Source organism: Giraffa tippelskirchi, chromosome 4, assembly GCF_054371585.1.
Source record: "Giraffa tippelskirchi isolate mGirTip1 chromosome 4, T2T-mGirTip1v1.2.pri, whole genome shotgun sequence".
In the NCBI taxonomy this organism is placed as follows: Eukaryota; Metazoa; Chordata; class Mammalia; order Artiodactyla; family Giraffidae; genus Giraffa; species Giraffa tippelskirchi.
This window is the reverse complement of record NC_137278.1, coordinates 90,844,609-90,863,463: the sequence shown is the minus strand read 5'-3', so window position 1 is coordinate 90,863,463 and position 18,855 is coordinate 90,844,609. Positions and strand designations below refer to the sequence as shown.

The following is an 18,855-nucleotide window of genomic DNA, read 5'->3' as shown; positions in this document are numbered from 1 at the left end:
AAACGTCTATTTCTGCTTTATTGACTATGCCAAAGCCTTTGACTGTGTGAATCACAATAAACTCTGGAAAATTCTGAAAGAGATGGGAATACCAGACCACCTGACTTGCCTCTTGAGAAATCTGTATGCAGGTCAGGAAGCAACAGTTAGAACTGGACATGGAACAACAGACAGTTTCCAAATAGGAAAAGGAGTACGTCAAGGCTGTATATTGTCACCGTGTTTACTTAACTTATATGCAGAGTACATCATGAGAAACACTGGGCTGGATGAAGCACAAGCTGGAATCCAGATTGCCAGGAGAAATATCAATAACCTCAGATATGCAGATGACACCACCCTTATGGAAGAAAGTGAAGAAGAACTAAAGAGCCTCTTGATGAACGTGAAAGAGGAGAGTGAAAAACTGGCTTAAAGCTCAGTATTCAGAAAACTAAGATCATGGCATCCGGTCCCGTCACTTCATGGCAAATAGATGGGGAAACAGTGGAAACAGTGGCTGACTTTATTTTGAGGGGCTCCAAAATCACTGCAGATGGTGCTTGCAGCCATGAAATAAAAAGACGCTTACTCCTTGGAAGGAAAGTTATGACCAATCTAGATAGTATATTTAAAAGCAGAGACATTACTTTGCCAACAAAGGTCCATCTAGTCAAGGCTATGGTTTTTCCAGTAGTCATGTATGGATGTGAGTTGGACGATGAAGAAAGCTGAGGGCCGAAGAATTGATGCTTTTGAACTGTGGTGTTAGAGAAGACTCTTGAGAGTCCCTTGGATTGCAAGAAGATCCAAGCAGTCCATCTTAAAGGAGATCAGTCCTGGGTGTTCATTGGAAGGACGGATGTTGAAGCAGAAACTCCAATACTTTGGCCAGCTCATGTGAAGAGTTGACTCGTTGGAAAAGGCCATGATGCTGGGAAGGATTGGGGGCAGGAGGAGAAGGGGACGACAGAGAATGAGATGGCTGGATGGCATCACCGACTCAATGGGTATGGGTTTGGGTAGACTGCGGGAGTTGGTGATGGACAGGGAGGCCTGGCGTGCTGCGATTCATGAGGTTGCAAAGAGTCGGACACGACTGAGAGACTGAACTGAACTGATATCTTGGAAGAAAAGTTATGACCAACATAGACAGCATATTAAAAAGCAGAGACGTTACTTTGTCAACAATGGTCCATATAGTAAAGGCTATGGTTTTTCCACTGGTCATGTACAGATGTGAGAGTTGGACTATAAAGAAAGCTGAGCACCGAAGAATTGATGCTTTTGAACTATGATGTTGGAGAAGACTCTTGATAGTCCCTTGGACTGCAAGGAGATCCAACCTGTCCATCCTAAAGGAAATCAGTCCCGAATATTCACTGGAAAGACTGATGTTGAAGCTGAAACTCCAATATTTTGGCCATCTGACGCGAAGAGCTGACTCATTTGAAAAGTGAGTAAGCTCTGGGAGTTGGTGATAGACATAGAGGCCTGGCATGCTGCAGTCCATGGGGTCGCAAAGAGTCAGACGCAACCAAGCGACTGAACTGAACTGACACTGGAAAGAAATGTAGCTGTTTTGTTACTCCTGGTTACTTGACTCCGGGGGACCTTCTAATCCAAGGCTGAGAACAGCCCACCCAGCCTGGCCTGCCAGTGAAGACCTAATCTCCATATTTTTTTTTTTTAATAAATTTATTTATTTTAGTTGGGGGCTAATTACTTTACAATATTGTAATAGTTTTTGCCATACATTGACATGAATCAGCCATGGGTTTACATGTGTTCCCCTTCCTGGACCCCCCACCCACCTCCCTCCCCATCCCATCCTTCTGGATCATCCCATTGCCCCGGCCCTGAGCCCTTGTCACATGCATCGAACATGGAATGGTGTTCTGTTTCACATATGATAATATACATGTTTCAATGCTATTCTCCCAGAACGTCCCACCCTCACCTTCTCCCTCAGAGTCCATAAAATTGTTCCATGCATCTGTGTCTCTTATTCTGTCTCGCATATAGGGTTATCGTTACCATCTTTCAAATTCCATATATATGCATTAGTATACTGTATTGTTGTTTTTCTTTCTGGCTTACTTCACTCTGTATAATGGGCTCCAGTTTCATCCATCTCAGTAGAACCGATTCAAATGTATTTTTTTTAATGGCTGAGTAATATTCCATTGTGTATATGTACCACAGCTTCCTTATCCATTCGTCTGCTGATGGACACTAATCTCCATATTTAAACACCTCACCCGGACCTACTCCTGCCCACATTCTTAAAGTCCCAAACTACTCCTCATTAAAATATTCACTCTCACCAGACCAGCACAGCTACCAATTTGGAAAATGACAAACTGTTTCAGGTGAGACTGTTGACTGCTTTGAGTATCTCAGAGAATATTTACACTCTAAAGGCTATGTTTACAAATGGAAAGAAACACTTTATTTGCAGATTTTCAGACTTTAAAAGAGTGTAGAGAGGAGAGCATTCTTAAATGATAAGCTCATTAACCTCATCAAGTTTTGTCAATCTGGGCCTAATGCCTCATTCTCACATGAAAGCCTTGGCACAGGACATTTTTCTCTGCCTAGATACTTCATTCTTCAGAATAGTTGTCACTTTTGTAGGGGGACTGTCACAGATTATGTTGGCTCTTTCTGTTATAGGCCCCCACAGTACACCTGCACATCTTTTGAAACGGTCACTACACCTCAATACTTGGTCCGTGACTATCACCCTCTCCATTAGATGACAGTTTCTGGGAGGTGAGGATGAGGTCTGCCTTGTGCTGTGTTCACTGTTACCTTCTTGGTCTCTAGCATATGGGAGATACTCAAATATTTGTTGATGATTGAATAAATGAATGAAGGGTGCGGACCTAGTGCTCTTACTCTGGGTTTACAGGTGATTTCTACATTAGTGGCTCCTGGAAACTTAAATAGCAGTCAAACATTTGAGCCCCTCAGAGCTCAAGTACCAAAACCATTGACTTTCCAAACACACCTAATATCCTGTGTTCATCCCTGGTCTTGTCCAAAGCCCGAAGCGGCAAATAGACACACGAACAAGTGGGACAGATTTTCAACATGGTGCCAAGACTGTTATTTTTCTTGGCCATGACAATTCAATGGGAGAAAAGATTCATCTTTTCTACAAATAGTGTTGGAATAACTGGATGCTGCTGCTGCTGCTAAGTCGCTTTAGTCGTGTCCGACTCTGTGCGACCCCATAGACGGCAGCCCACCAGGCTCCCCCATCCCTGGGATTCTCCAGGCAAGGACACTGGAGTGGAAGAACTGGATGTATGCATGCAAAAGAATGATGTTGAATCCCTTCCTTACACTCAACACAAAAATTAACTCAAAATGGATCACAGACCTAATATAAGAGCTAAAACTATACAACTCTTAGAAGAAAACATAGCAGATATTTGTGACCCTGGGTTATTCAAAACTTTCTTAGACATGATGCCAAAATAAGTTGATAAAAATAAATTTGACTTCATCAAGATTAAAAACTTTCATGCTTCAAAGGAAAATATGAGTAAATTATCTATGTAACAAGGATTTGTATCCAGAATATATACTCTTATAACTCAACAAAAAGCCACAAAACACAATTGAAAAAATGGATTTGAACAGACGTTTTTTCCCAAAGAAGATATACAAATGACCAATAAGTATATGAAAGTTATGTTCAACATCATTAGCCATTAGTGGAATGTAAATCAAGATCCCAATGAGATACAGCTTCACTCCTGTTAGGATGGCTATAATCAAAATGATAGATGGCAATGATGTGGAGAAAGTGGAACACTCATACACTGCTGGAGGGAGTGTAACATGGAATTTCGGAAGTTTAGCAGTTCCTCAAAAAGTTAAACGTGGAGTTATCATCTGACCCAGTAATTCCATTCTTCAGTATATAGCCAAGAGAAATTATAACATACGTCCACACAAAAACCTGTAGATGAATTTTCATAGCAGCGTTATTCGTAATAGTAAAAATGTGGAACCCTCACATTCATCAATGGATAAATGGATAAATAAAATGTATATTTACAAAATACTTAGTCATAAAAAGGAATGAAGTACTGATATGTATTACAACTTGAATGAATCTTTAAAAACCTTGAAAATGAAAGAAGCCAGTCACAAAAGGCCACATATTATGTGACTCTGTTTACATGAAATGTCCAGAAGAGGCCAATCAGTAGAAATAGAAAGTAGACTGCTGATTGCCCAGAGCAGGGTACAGGTGGGTGGGGATTGTGGGAAAGTGGGGGATTGAGGGTGACTGCAATTGGTATGGCATTTCTTTCTGAGGTGATGAAAACATTCTGGAATTGATTGTGGTGATGGCTGTACAACTCTATGACTATACTAAAAACTACTGAATTGAACACTTTAAATGGGTGAATCGTATGGTATATGAATTACCTCAATAAAGCTGTTAAAATTTTTTTAAGTAGGATAAAGAAATGCTGTGCTATTTCAAAACTTCACACATCTATTAGAAACCAATCTCACATTCGTTTTCCCAAGTATCAGGGGAAACGCAGGTTTCTGTCTTCTGGGACACTCTGGGTCCCAAGCTCAATCATTTTCTTGTGGGCCTGTGCAGCTGTTAAGGGCTCAGTGCAGGAATTCTGATCCTGATGAATCGTAGATCTGTAGGCTTCTTTCAATGAAGCACTTCAATTCTATAGTGGAGTGGAGTGGAGTCACTCAGTCGTGTCTGACTCTTTGCGACCCCATGGACTGTAGCCCACCAGGCTCCTCTGTCCATGGGATTCTCCAGGCAAGAATACTGGAGTGGGTTGCCATTTCCTTCTCCAGGGGATCTTCCTGACCCAGGGATCAAACCCGGGTCTCCTGCATTGGAGGCAGATGCTTTAACCTCTGAGCCATCAAGGAAGCCCTCAATTCTATAGAGTCATGTATTTTTCTCTCTTAACAATAAACTGTCCTTGAAGCTTGAACTGCAGCACACAAAAAAATTTTCTTTCTTTCCAGCATAGACAAATTCACTCCATGAAGTTAACCTGAAACTCACTTGGTAGGTGTTTGGAGCAGGCCAGAGTGCCAGGATGACCAAGCCCTAAATGTCATATGCTGAACTTTTAAGCTTGTGATTTATTCTCTCCCTCTTTCCCCCCTTTTCTTTCATCCAGGTTCTTCAGCTTTGGGACAAAGGTCTAAGTACCCACCCCATCACCCACACCAAGAGTGCTGGATGGGAAGAGACAGAAAAGCTTCCTGGAGTTTGAGCTCTATTTCCTGGTTCTGGGGGCTCACGCTTCACATCCACCCACTCCTGAGTCACTTTATTCCCCTTCTTCATGCCTAAGGCAGAGCTTGGTCAGGGTTCTGAAGCAATTCCTGCCCTGGCATGTCAGAAGGAACCAGTGAACACACAGGGAAGTCTGACAGGTGAAGGATTTAAAAACAAGCAAGGACTTTTCTCAAGTGAAAATGGCTAGTCTAGAGGGGAGCTCAGAACAGTAGGTACAAGCTGAAATAAATGAACAACTGGATTAACAAAATCCACAAAAGCATAGACTTTATTTAAGAAGTCCTTGAGATACAAAAGGAGACTAGAGCTAGGTCTAAGGATAACAGAAGCCTAACCCCCTGAGTGTCAGAGCACTCTAGAGGTAAAAGCAGGTGGGAACAGGGGACAGAAAGGTGAGTGGCTTGGTATTTCCTGGCTTTAGAAAGTCAGAGAGCCCAGATCACAGCTAGACCATCCCAGTACTGGTTATAGATTCTTTACAAAGGTGTTTACCTGTGGGAAAGAGAAAAACGAAAAATTAAATTTCACATTTTCAGGAGACTATACACTAGTCCATCCATAATGCATATGTAGCCAAGCCTTCGAGTTTTTTGTGAGGAAGAGAACACAGGTATGGAAAGGAAATGTGACCTGCCCAGGGTATCAAGTGGCAGAGCTGGAGAGAATCCAGAAGTCTCATTTCCCTAGTTCTAGAATACCTCAGAGGAGGAAGTCAGCTAGAAAACACATCTTACAAGGCAAGTATGTAACAATTATTAGCCCCAAATACTTTAGAGAATAGAGATTATATTAATAACTTATCCAAGGCCCCACAGGCTTTGGAGTGTGAAATGCAATTTGAGGCGCAATGCATAGGACCCATACTGAAGTTCTGAAGTGACATAAGTGTAAAAAAAGAAAAGCAGGAGTTAAGGTCTTCCCCACCCTCCTCATGAGCTCTTCTTGTTTGGTTACTTCTTCCGAAAAATCATCATTGACATCCAACACGAGCACTGGAATGTTCAGCAGAGCCTCAGAGTGGAGCCTGTAAGAAGCACGGATATTTAGGGAACAGAAAAAAGACGGTAAGCTTCACATACTCACCAGTCTTAATAATTCAGAACAGCTCTAAGGTCACAGGGCTTCTCAGGGAAATTTCATGTAAACAGTTTAAAAAAGGAATTCAATAAAGTTGGATGGAAAGACGAGACTGAAATTTCTTTTTAGTCTGAAGACTGATACTGAAGGTCAGAGCCCCAAACAATTTAAATGGATAGCACACCAAGCCTGAAGGGAGGAAAGGCTGAAACTAGGAATGTTAACTTAGCACACACTGACAATTTTTCAGCCCTTTACCCTGAGCCAACTACTTCATCATCATCAATCACCATGTTCAGTCTGGGGGAATATTGAAAAATAAAAAAGCTGGGAAACAGAATCTAACAAAAAAAGTTTCTTGGAATATATAGATTATATCCAGTATTAAATTTCTGATGGGGATAATGCTTGACAATTCCAACCACTTCCAGGACATTCTGAACCTGCTTAAGGGGCTGCATGTTCAGCTTCCTGTATTTTAATGACTGGCTGCAGGAAGGCAGGCCTCTGTCCACTACCACTCTCTTCTCCACTTACGGGGTTGTCTTGTGGACAAGCCAGGCTTCGTGTTGACCATGAAGCTGTTCCAGATATGCCAGCTCAACTTCTTTCTCCTCTTCCCTGGCCCTCCGGTGTAGTCTCTTTAAACAAACCTGAAAAACAATCCCCAGGCTCTGCTGAGCTCATGGGTTAACTCAGCTGTTACAAAAGCTGGGGGGCTCTCAGGCCTACTTGCTATGTCTATCCTGAACACTAGCGCTGTGACATTCCTTCTGCTGCCTTGTTTTCTTAGTGAATCACAGGTTAATGGCAAAATCATCTACCCTAGGAACCCAGAATTATTATTTTTTTCCTCCTCCCTGCCACATCTAGAAAGTCACTGAATTCTCTTTCATCTCTCTCCAGTTGGTTCTCTCCTTGCCTCTCTCTCACCCCTGCCATGGTCAGGTCCCCATCATTTCTCACCTGGACTATGGAGCAAGAGACTTCTGACTCTCTGCCTCCTGGAGGCAGTGAAGTGTATGGAAAGAGCACAGGCCTTAATATCAGAAAGTCCAGGATTAAATTCCCACCTTCACCAGGCACCAGGGTGGTAAGCTTTGTGAGCTTCCATTTCCTCTCATCAACCCCATGGGTCACTGTGAAGACTCACGGAAGGGAGCCCATCAGTTCCTGGCAAATGCTGTCTTTTCTTCTACTTTTCCTGCTCAGTCCACCCTTCCAGAGTATTGCAATATACAGCTGTCCCTCAGTATGTGCAGTGGGGGTTGGGGGGGGGTTGGTTCCAGGACCCTCTGTGGATATGAAATTCCAAGGTTGCTAGAGCCCCGTATGTGTATGAAATGGCAGTGCGCTCTCCACATCAGGGGGTTCCATGTCTGGATTCGGAGGGCTGACTGTAACAGTATGACTCTCCTTGCTTAAAGTACCTCACAGGGTGCTTATTGCCTTCAGTCCCAGGTGCAAGGAAGTATGAGTAACATCATATTTACAAAAGGGTAAGTAATTTAAAGTCATGTCATATCACACATTCACTCTGGGGCAGAATGCAAATTCTGCATAGGTCAAAGTTCAAAAAATAAAAAAGTGAGGCATGAGACTCACTCTGTCCCTCAGTTCTTCCAGAGTGTGCATAATTCTAGTCTGTCTTCATCTGATCAGAAAATCTGAAGCACAATGGCTCAGGGAATGTCACCTTCTCCTTTACTGGTCACACAGGGCCATTCCCTGAGAGTCTGGCCATCCCTCCTAACTCTCCATGCTTGACATCCTTAGCTCCTTCCTCCCCTGAAGTCGGATGTGACCTCCTGTCTGCAGTACAGACCAAGCTCTTTCAGATCTCAAAACTTTTGCTCTGAATGTCTGCTTTGCCTGAATTGCCTTCCTTCCTCTCTATGCATGGCAAACACTTCATTATTCAGTGTCATCTGTCCTAGGAAGAACACGTAGATTAACTCACTGATTTAGGACTTCTCTCTTTCAAATAGTTAAGTTTTATTCCCAAATGTAAACTTTTATCCCCAAATATAATGTATAATATTCCCAAAGAGGCAATCTTCGCTGTTTCCCTCTTGTACTGTCTTTTCTCTATGGAAAGAAAACCAGAGAAACAAATTTCATTTATGATCTTCTGCCCAACTTTTCAAATTGATTAACACAGGTTAACACTCTAACATGCTAATACTTTTAGCACTTATCCCTTTTCATCTCTTTCCCTTGAATCAAGAACTGTTCTAAAGTTAGATGAAGTCCTTGTCCTAGGGATTCTATAATCTAATTAGATAACAAGTAAAACAACATATGCAAAACAGCAAATCAGGTGCTCTACTGTGAGGTTTGGATCTTAAGTACAGAAGTCAGATAAGGAAGACAGCAACTGGGCTGGGGCAGTCAGAGGAGCTTCCTGGAAGAGTCAGGGGCTCCCCCTTCATCGCTGGTAGCAGCTTACTCAGCACCCCTCTGTGAGCCAGGCACTCTCTAGGCCCTGGACAAACACAGACCACTGGTGGCATTTTAGCTATATCAGATGACAGAGGGAGGTCTGCACAGCGTGCTCTGAGGGCACAGTGACTGGGGGAGACCCAGAAGGCAGGCCAGAATCTGTCTGGTTCAGGGCTGAGCACAGGGCCTGGCAGGGCAGGTGGTCAATACATATTTATTGCACATACTCATTGAATGTTTTCATTTCTGACCTAGTCTATCTCTGTTGACCGTTTGCTCCTACTCTCATCTTTTTCCATCTCTACTTTCCTTCACTCTGAACCTCCTCTTTTTCCTTCTGTCATTCTGTCCCTACATCTTTTCCTCATTGCTGCCTGCTACAAGACCTCTTCCCCTGTTCCCCTGCCTCCCCATCACACAGCTTTACAGCCCTGACTAACTATGACCCAGTGCTCTACCCCACTGATGACAGATATTAGTGACTGTTGTCTACTTTCAGAAAGATTTTACACATATACAGTCTTACCTCCACTTAAAAAAAATATAAAAGGTCTCCCACTTAGTTCTTATTTTTCTTAAGAATATGTTTTGAAGATTGTTATATGTCAGTATAGTACCTTCTAGTTCTTTTTCATGGCTTCAGAGTTTTTCAGTGCATCGATGGAGCATAATACATTTAACTGGCCTCTACTGATGACTACTTGGGTTGTTTATAATAATTTGCTATTATAAACAATGCTGCCCTGCACATGAGCCATTTTGCCTATGTGGGAGCATATTTATGGAGTAAATTCCAAGAAGCATGATTAATAGGGCAAAATTATGTACCCTGCTAGTATACACTGCCAGATTGCCTCCTTAGAGGCTGACCAATTCACACTCCTGCCAGCAAGGTAGCTTCAGGATTTCTAAACATAGCTGCTGCTGTTGCTGCTAAGTCGCTTCAGTCGTGTCCGACTCTGTGCAACCCCATAGACAGCAGCCCACCAGGCTCTCCCATCCCTGGGATTCTCCAGGCAAGAACACCGGAGTGGGTTGCCATTTCCTTCTCCAATGCATGAAAGTGAAAAGCGAAACTGAAGTCGCTCAGTCGTGTCCGACTCTTAGCGACCCCATGGACTGCAGCCTACCAGGCTCCTCTGTCCATGGGATTTTCCAGGCAAGAGTACTGGAGTGGGGTGCCATTGCCTTCTCCAACTAAACATAGCAAAGCTACCTAATTTTCCTGAGAGAAAAATATTATCAGAATTAATGGAAATGCGTATTTTTTAGAATGTGACGTTATGTTTTCAATTATACACTAGGGCAGAGCAATTCTTTTTATAAAAGCTATAATTATTCATTCATTGCTGGCAGGCAAACACTGATGCTAAAGTCTCTCCTGTTAAAATAGGCTAACATTTCCCTTTGCACTATTAATTTACTTAATAGAGCAAACTTTTCTTCCCCCCCAGAAGCCTAGGTAAACTTCTTATTTTGAACATTTGGTGTAATTCTTGCTTTACTGATATGGTTACAAGTTCTTAAAAAAAAAAAAAAAAACCAATTTTGTGCAAACAGTGCTTTAGTCTGGTTCCTCTTTACCTCAGTCCTCATGGGGAGGACACGCTGAATGTGAATAGGAAAGACAGTGCAGCTGGAAACGGCAGCTGCCTGCTTCACTCCACCCCACCCTCCTGGAAGAGCTGTTGTTTGGACTGCCTGAAGTCAGAGATAGCAACTGGACAGGGACTGCTCATGGGTCTGACCACTGTACTTCCCAAGCCCCACACCCAGGTGCCACTTGTTTCCAGGTCTTTGCAGCACAGGGTGTCCAGGCTGCAAACACGGCCTGGTTCTTGGAGGCACACTGGCCAGCTGCACTCTCTCTTGCTGATTCTATGGGGCACGGAAGCCCAGCCATTTCTCTTCTGATTTTTTTTTTTTTTTTTTACTGTTGGCTTGCTTGCTTTTTACAGTTTAGTGAAGAGTAGGTAGGAAGGAGCAAAATGCCCTACTCAAGCCCATCACAGGAGCTCTAAGTCAACATCTGCCGGGACTCTACACTGGGGACTGGGCGCTCACACAACTTTCTACACAGAGATGTTTCACTTCTGTTCTGCTCTCTCACAGTCCCTCTGGGTCTCACAGCAGAGGTCAGGAGTGACTTCAGGGGAAGGATATCAACATTCTCGGTTCTAGTGCCATCAAAATAGCACCAAAATCCCCATCCAATCCCAAAACGAATAAGCAATTTTTTTCTACCATCAAGTTGCAGTAATCCTTAGTCCTTCAACCAGCTGAAATACCTCAATTCGTCTCTCCAAAAAGATGTTATCAGCCACACCTAATAATTACAATCACCACCACCGTTGTTATCATCATTGTCCCATCTCACAAAGTCATTCCAAGTACACAAAGATGTGAGGAAGACTTTCTTCCTTTCCTTGCTGGGTCCCAGTGTCCCAGCAGGTTAGGTCAGGAACCAGGAAAAGATTAGGTGTCAGTACTTTCAATTCTTCTCTTAATGCTTAGCCCCTCAACCTACTGCTGCTTTCAACTCTCCATCCCATGAACTCCTACTGAAACCTGTCACCTCTTCAAATCCAACCACAATCCTCACTCAGTTCAAGTCCACAATGCTCTTAACTCATCCTTGGCTCAGGCCATGAGCCTTCCTGGGGGCCAGGACTTTCCTCTCACCCTGAACTCTACATTCGGCTACCTCAAACCATCCTTTTGGCAGAGACCTCCTTTTCCCCTAAACACTGACACCAATCCCTGCCCCTACAGTACAGTCACCTTCACAACTGGTCTCTTCTATTCCTGCTCCCAGGAAATGACAACTACTGCAAGAAAGTCATAAATGTGCGAGGCTGCCACTTTCAGCTTTGTTCTTTTCACAGAAGGTTCTCAGCCCTCTGGCTTCACTGCATCTCCAGTTGCTGCTGCTGCTGCTGCTGCTAAGTCACTTCAGTCGTGTCCGACTCTGTGCGACCCCATGGACGGCAGCTCACCAGGCTCTGCCGTCCCTAGGATTCTCCAGGCAAGAATACTGGAGTGGGCTGCCATTTCCTTCTCCAGTGCATGAAAGGGAAAAGTGAAAGTGAAGTCGCTCAGTCGTGTCCGACTCTTAGCGACCCCATGGGCTGCAGCCTACCAGGCTCCTCCGTCCATGGGATTTTCCAGGCAAGAGGACTGGAGTGGGGTGCCATTGCCTTCTCCGCATCTCCAGTTGAGTTTCACTTAAACCCGAGACCCTATTTACTTCCGTGGAATCTCTTTATTTCCTCACAATCTTCAGAAGCTCCTGACATAAAGAGCCCCAATACCTGGTCCCTTTCACACCCAAAGCCCTTGCCTGCTGCCACCCTTCCTGAGGTCAGGCCCTTCCATCCGGTTCTCTCCCCTCTGGTTCCTGGGAGCCTGTGTCACGGGGACTCTCCCACCCATTTTCTGACCCTGGCTCTGCTCTCAGGCTTCTTCCTTCCCCAAGACTCGGTCATATCCTTAAAAGCCTGGCCTCTAGCCTGAAGAGAACTCTCCCTCCTAAGATTATGTGTCATACCTGGCATTTGACTGTATGTCAGATATCTGTCTAAAAAGGTGAGAGCAAGACATCCCTCAAAAAATACCCCCCTCCTTGACTCCCACTCCAGAAGAGCCCTTAGAGATCACAAGTCTGTGACTGGATTGGACAGACAAGGACCCCTCCAGGGAAAGGTTTCCAGGGCCTGCCCGCGGTCACTGCCTGTTGGCAGAGCTAAGGACCCCTGCCATCTCCAGACACTCCACATCACCACCCTACTGTGTGCTGGGCTGACCCCATGGTCCAGGTCAGAGGTCATGGGATGCAATTCCCACAATCCACCATGCCTTACCAGTGTCATCCTTACGGTTCAAAAAAGCAGACTATGAATTAGGAGAGTATCAGGATGAAGTGAGGAAACCCTCTTCATCCTCCTGACATGCTAGTCAAGAAACCATTAAGACTACCATGGACTCTGATGACCCAGTTAGAGGGAAGGAAAAGCTGAGGCAACTGGCTACAGGTTAGCTGGTCAGAGGGTCGAAATTGTAGATCCCAGTGATAAAGCCCAATCTTCTCTAGGTGGTTGCTACATCAAGAAGGACCCTTTAGCCCTCTGCTGCAGAAAGCCTATGGGAATTTGGTCCTTGTGCTAGAATGGGAGGGTGCTCATCCACTGCCCTCCGTGCTCCAGGTAATACCCACAACCAACTTTCTCCAACTGGAAAACAGAGGCTCACAGAACATCACTTCTTAAGTTTCATATGGCCCTAATGTTTAAGGCTTTAAATTCTGTCTTACCTGGGGAGAAGCCTGGAGGTAGATGAAGCCATGTAATCTGAGCTGGCTGGCAAACTCCTGCAGGAGAAAATAATGCCAGTCCTGATAGATATGCCATTCAATGTCACTGAGGGAACCATTTTCAAAAAGAGTCTTTGCAAAGATATACCTGGTTGGAAATGTAGGTGGGATGGGTGAGGGGAAGAGAATGGGAAATGGAATGAAAGGCAAAAGAAAGAAGCAAAAAAACATTAATAACGACTTGTTCCACGTTTGTCCAAACCACTTAACCTTTTTGGCTCCTTACTGATTTTTAAGAAGTGTGAATTTTTCACCTACATCTTTCGCTCAATACTGAGAATAGCATTTAGATTTCAGAGGCCAAAATCTCTGAATGGATTAATCCACTGGAAGAAAAAGGGCACTGAAAGACAGAGTCATTGGTCGCTAACAATTTTCCCTCCTGGAAACCAGTCAAAACGTGTGCAAATGGTACACGTAAACTTAAACTTGTAAGATTTCATTATTACTGTAAGTCAGCCCCCAAACAAAAAACAACCCAGTATAAAGCACCCACGACTTACTTTAAGGACTCAAGGGTTCTGAGGCTCCAGGCTGCAGAGCCATCCTTCTGTCTAACCGAGAAGTAGAGGAGGAACTGTATTTAAGTCCTGTCCCCTATGGAGCAGGAAAAGCATTTCCTACTAACTGCAGTATCACCAAGAAAACAAACTCTCCTCCAAAGCAAGCCTCCTCTGCTTCTGAGCTTCTAATCCAGATACGAGAAGGCTAAATCTAAAAATCAATCTCATTTTGCCCCTTACTTACTTCCGTAACTAAAGGAGCATCTGATAAATAGGAAGTTGGAGCTAACTAGAAACCATCGTTTCAGGAGGGGCAATTCTGCTTTCAAACCTCAGGCATCTTGATACAAAACACAGTTCACATCTTAAGCAATGAATTCCAGTTTCTAAGGGAATACTCAGCAACTGGCTACTTCTGGAAAAATGAAATTCAGAAGGCTTGTCTGTGAATGGCTCAGGGAGGTATACACCACAAGGCTGCAAGTGCTGCATAAGAGAATGGGTTGAAGAGTCACATTCCTGAGTCTGACCTGGCTTCAACATTCACTAGCTGTGTCACCAGAGGCAAGTCATCAAACTCTCAGGCTGCTTCTTCCTCTGTACATAGATAACAGTTGAATCTAATTTGTAGAGTTGTGAGAACCATACATAATTCTTACAAGATGCTTACAACAGTGACTGGCACATACTACTAAAGACACCTTAGCTGTCACTGTAACTACTTCATTGTTAGGCTATGAAGGCACTAATTTGGGAGCTCTAGAAGCCAACTCTTCCAGTCTGAAATGGCTTACCTATAGCCTAGCTGAAGGCAACAAAGAAAAGAGGTGAATTTCTAATTCAGTATCTGAAAAATGTTTTCAGCTTCTTTATAAGTAACATGGAAATGAAGATCTTATAAAGAGCAAGTAAATATCTGTTAATTAGGTTTTTTTTTAATTAATCATTTCTCACTGTGATTTTAATTTGTATTTTTTTTTTAAATAAATTTATTTATTTTAGTTGGGGGCTAATTACTTTACAATATTGTAATAGTTTTTGCCATACATTGACATGAATCAGCCATGGGTTTACATGTGTTCCCCTTCCTGGACCCCCCACCCACCTCCCTCCCCATCCCATCCCTCTGGGTCATCCCATTGCCCTGGCCCTGAGCCCTTGTCTCATGCATCAAACTGTTAATTAGTTTTATAAAAGGCCCTGGCTTTTTTTTGAGGATGAGCACTTCTTTATTTCTCCAAAGCTGGTAGTGAAGGGGTGAGAGGACGTAGAGGCCGTGGTGCTAAATGCTGAGGTGGGTGAGGGTGAGCCACTGCAGCCTGAATGAAGGGGCTGCAGGAAAGAGCCAGCTTAAGCACCAAGGCATCAGGGTCCCTGCTCGAAAACCACACGCTATTGTTTTCTTTCAACTCAAACAGAAAAGATTTAGATTTCTCCCTCCTTGTCATCCACTCTCCCAAACAAGCTATGTTCCTCCTTTGGAACACATATAACACACCTGAGCAGGGGTGCAGTCTCAGAGTTCCCTGTCAGACTAAAGTCACCAGGAGGGCAGGAACTGGGTCTGCTCTGCTTACTGCTGCAGCCCCCAGGTCTGACCCAGTGTCTGAACACAGGTGGCATTCAACAAATCTGTTCACTTGCTGAGCCAAATGAATAAATTTTTAAAGGAGTGGAAAGGCTCTAAATTACCATCAGGGTTAGAGTGTGTAATCAGTTATCCTTTCTGTCTCAAAAACGTCCCCTCTGAAGAAAACATCTAGGATGTTGTAGCTGCCCATAGTGCAATCAGTTGTCTTCCTTTACAAGTAAATGTTAAGATCGTGTACCTTTTTATTGGCCATGCCATGCCACATGAGGGATCTTAGTCCCCTGACCAAGAATCAAACCCACGCCCCCTACAGTAGAAGCACAGAGTCTTAACCACTGGACCTCCAGAGAAGTCTGGAGATCTTCTAAAGTCCACGTACCTTCTAAACAAAGTATTTCTATTTTTAAGGGGTCTCTCACATGTCTACCTCACTAAAAGGGCTGAAAATCAGAAGACCAATGGCGAGTATGTTTCCAGGCAGGTAGCAATATGTAATTCATCTTCCTAATTCAAGAGGCAAGGCTTGGGAGAGGGGAAAGGAAAATAAATAGTAGTTTATCCAACAGTTGAAAAAACAACAAAAATCTATAGCTCAACCATTTACAATCCACATATTTAGCTTTTACAAAGAACAGGCTCTCTCTTGGGGTCCACAGAGAAGGAGTGCCTAGCCTATAGGGTTTGTATTACATATCTTGAATGATTTTTTAAGTAATGCTTAAAAAAATCACAATACATTTACAAATGTACCCTTATTTTTCCCCCTCCAGGAGGCTCTATGGAAAGACTAAGAAGTAGAGCTAGTTTTTGTAATTTGGAAGTAAACAGGTAACCAATCTAGCGTCTTGAGAAGTGAATGGACAGGGCTTCCCTGGTGGCTTGGTGGTAAAGAATCTGCCTGCAGCAGACATGGGTTCAATCCCTGATCCAGGAAGATCCCACATGCCCTAGAGCAACTAAGCCCATACGCCACAACTATTGAGCCTGTGCTCTGGAGCTGGGGAGCTGCAACTACTGAAGCCTGCATGCCCTAAAGCCTGTGCTCCCCAACAAAAGAAGCCACTGCTCCTCTGAGCACCACAACAAAGAGTAGCCCCCACTCTCTGCAACTAGAGAGAGCCTGTGCAGCAACAAAGACCCAGCACAGCCAAAAATATATAAATAAAAATATAAAAAAAGACGTGAGCAGACAATAAAAGTGAAACTTTTCATTCTGATAATTCAAAGGGGCTTGAGAGCTCATCATGCTTTGAGCCACCATCTCACACTGACACAGATCATTCATAGATCATTCAGATAAAAAACCCTCAGTGATGTCCAGATCAAGGCACCCTCACTTCATCTTCAAATGGCTGAAATACAAGTCATATCCTGGTCTTGTGGCAGAATCAGAAATTCCGGAGTATAGACGGACTAGCTCCTCTAGAATAGAGGGGCTGAATTCCTAAGCTAGCTGCTAGCCTTCGTGAAAAGTGACTCCCCACCTCACTCCCTGGGGTAGATTGGACAATGCCCTTCCCTGGACCTATGAGAGACTGGATATCTCTTATAGACTCTGGCCAATAATAAGTCCTCTCACATGAGAAAGAGTCAAAAATGGTTAAATCCAAGACAGAAGTCAATTTTTCAGATGTGCTTCTACTCAGAAATCCTTTCTTGAAGAATAAAACAAGGATAAATGTATTTCTCCTATCATTTTAGCAACACAGATTTTAATTCCATCTGCTTTTTTCTTCAAGGTGATAACCAGCCACTGATTGATCTGGTTTGCTAGAATATACGCTGCTACTTAAGTGTTTCTTCCGTGCCTTTCTGCATGTAACGATTATACTAGGTAGCCACCAGCCTGCTTCTATGACAGAAAACAAGACAAGGTAATCAGTGCCAGTGTGAGAAATTAAATGCATTTAGTTTATGAAAAACACAGTTTCCTTTCTTGACATGTATGGTAACTGTGAAATTGAAGTCTGAACAAATCTCTATAGTGTTGTCTTTAAAAATAAGAATTTTTTCAAGGATAACATTCAATGACAAGAGCAGTACAGGGTCTGAGCAAGAGAAGAAAACCTGAAGTGCTGAGCACAGAGCTTGTGATCGGCAGAGGCTCGGGATCTTACCTGTCGCTGTACACAGACCTCTCAAAGATCTGTACTGACTTCCCAACCTCTAAGAGTTTCTCAGGGAAGGGTTCCAACTGTGCTTTCAGGCGGCTCAGGAAAGAAAATGTCTGGAAGGTGTAGGACCATCGTGCTGGCTCCCGGTACATCATATCCAGCAAGTTTCCAAGACTGGTGGCAGCACCGGCCTAGAGGTAAATTACAAAAGAGGAGAATTTCCTAGGAGGCATGTTTACTTCACAGTGTTTACCACCCTTGTACCTTGTACCTTGTAATTATTGAGAGAAGCAATTACAGAAGTTTCCTCCCACTAGAAAGATACTGCATCCCTCACCATTTGTGTAGTCAAAGCTACACAATCAAGGAAGAGATTTTCCCACTTTATTAGATGAGAATCTGATAGAGGGAGATGACATGCCACCTTCAACATACCAAAGAAGAGCAGAGGCAGAACCACCCATAGAATTAGCACATTCACTGATAGATGTGTTTGCAGAGTGTGTCGGAGGAGGAGTTAACAATCACAACCATCTAAAACTTTACTTGGAATCATATTACTTCTACTACAACACTATGTTGCTTCTCTTTGGGGCTTCCATTTGTGGTTCTTTCTTTCTAAAACTAACCTAGACAAGAAAGTAACTGACTATAAAATCCAACCGACAAAATAGACTTCTGTCTCTCTTATGGCGGAGCTACAAGGTGTTAAGCAAACACACACACGAACAAAGAAAAACACACAAATCTGTCCTCCTGGATTCCAGACACTTGACGAAAGGCACGTGAAGGCCCACTTACTCAGCATGTGCAGGTGGGAACGTATGTGAGATACTCAGGAACCCTAGATTCTTTCCTGGGCTCTGCCACTGACTCAGTGCAAAAGTGAGTTTTGCGCAAAGCACTCACATCTGTGTTCATTTAGTCACCATTAACTGGAGGCCTGTGTGGATGAGGCGCTACATGAGCTAGGTGCTGTAAAGGGTACAGAAAACAAAATTAAGATTTATCTCAATGATCACTGTGCTATGCTGTCTCATTTAACCTTCAAAACAGCATCAGGAGGTAGGTACCACTGTTATGCCCATTTCCTTGAGGAGAACATCCACTCAGAAAGGTGACAGAACTTGTCTAACGTTTCATGGTAAGTGTTGAATGGGGACTCAAACCTGGCTTCTGCTAACTTCTTCGTTCTAATACTTCTCCATATAAAAGCGAGCAAGACATGGTTCCTAAATTTAAGGAGCTCATAATGCAAACAGAAAGGGGGTGACAAAAATATGGAAAACTAGACTATAAAGCAGAACAGACAACAAAGGGGTGATCACATATGGTGGAGAGAATCTGGGAAGTTTCTGGAAAAAAGTAGCATTAAGCTGGGAAGTAAGTAAATGGTACATGGAATCTCCATAGATGGAAATGGGGATTAAGAATAAAGAATTTCACATAGAGACAAAAATATTGATGGGGAGGAG

The 18,855-nt window shown here is 43.5% G+C and overlaps 1 protein-coding gene across 4 annotated transcripts in view; it reads right to left on the bottom strand.

Annotated features, from left to right (window-relative positions):
• Positions 1-5,525: 5,525 nt before the first annotated feature.
• Positions 5,526-18,855, bottom strand: part of DGUOK (deoxyguanosine kinase) — a 34,539-nt gene continuing 21,209 nt past the window's right edge. For 2 of the 4 annotated variants that reach the window (XM_081483798.1, XM_081483803.1), the window contains 5 exons: positions 17,384-17,571; positions 13,113-13,260; positions 6,899-7,014; positions 6,209-6,308; positions 5,526-5,776 (listed from right to left, as the gene is read on the bottom strand). In XM_081483798.1, coding sequence (XP_081339924.1) covers positions 5,750-5,776; positions 6,209-6,308; positions 6,899-7,014; positions 13,113-13,260; positions 17,384-17,571 — 579 coding nt within the window. In that variant the 3' untranslated portion in view covers positions 5,526-5,749. The remainder of the gene's footprint in view (positions 5,777-6,208; positions 6,309-6,898; positions 7,015-13,112; positions 13,261-17,383; positions 17,572-18,855) is intronic. The other 2 variants (XM_081483802.1, XM_081483804.1) reach the window with 2 other exon arrangements.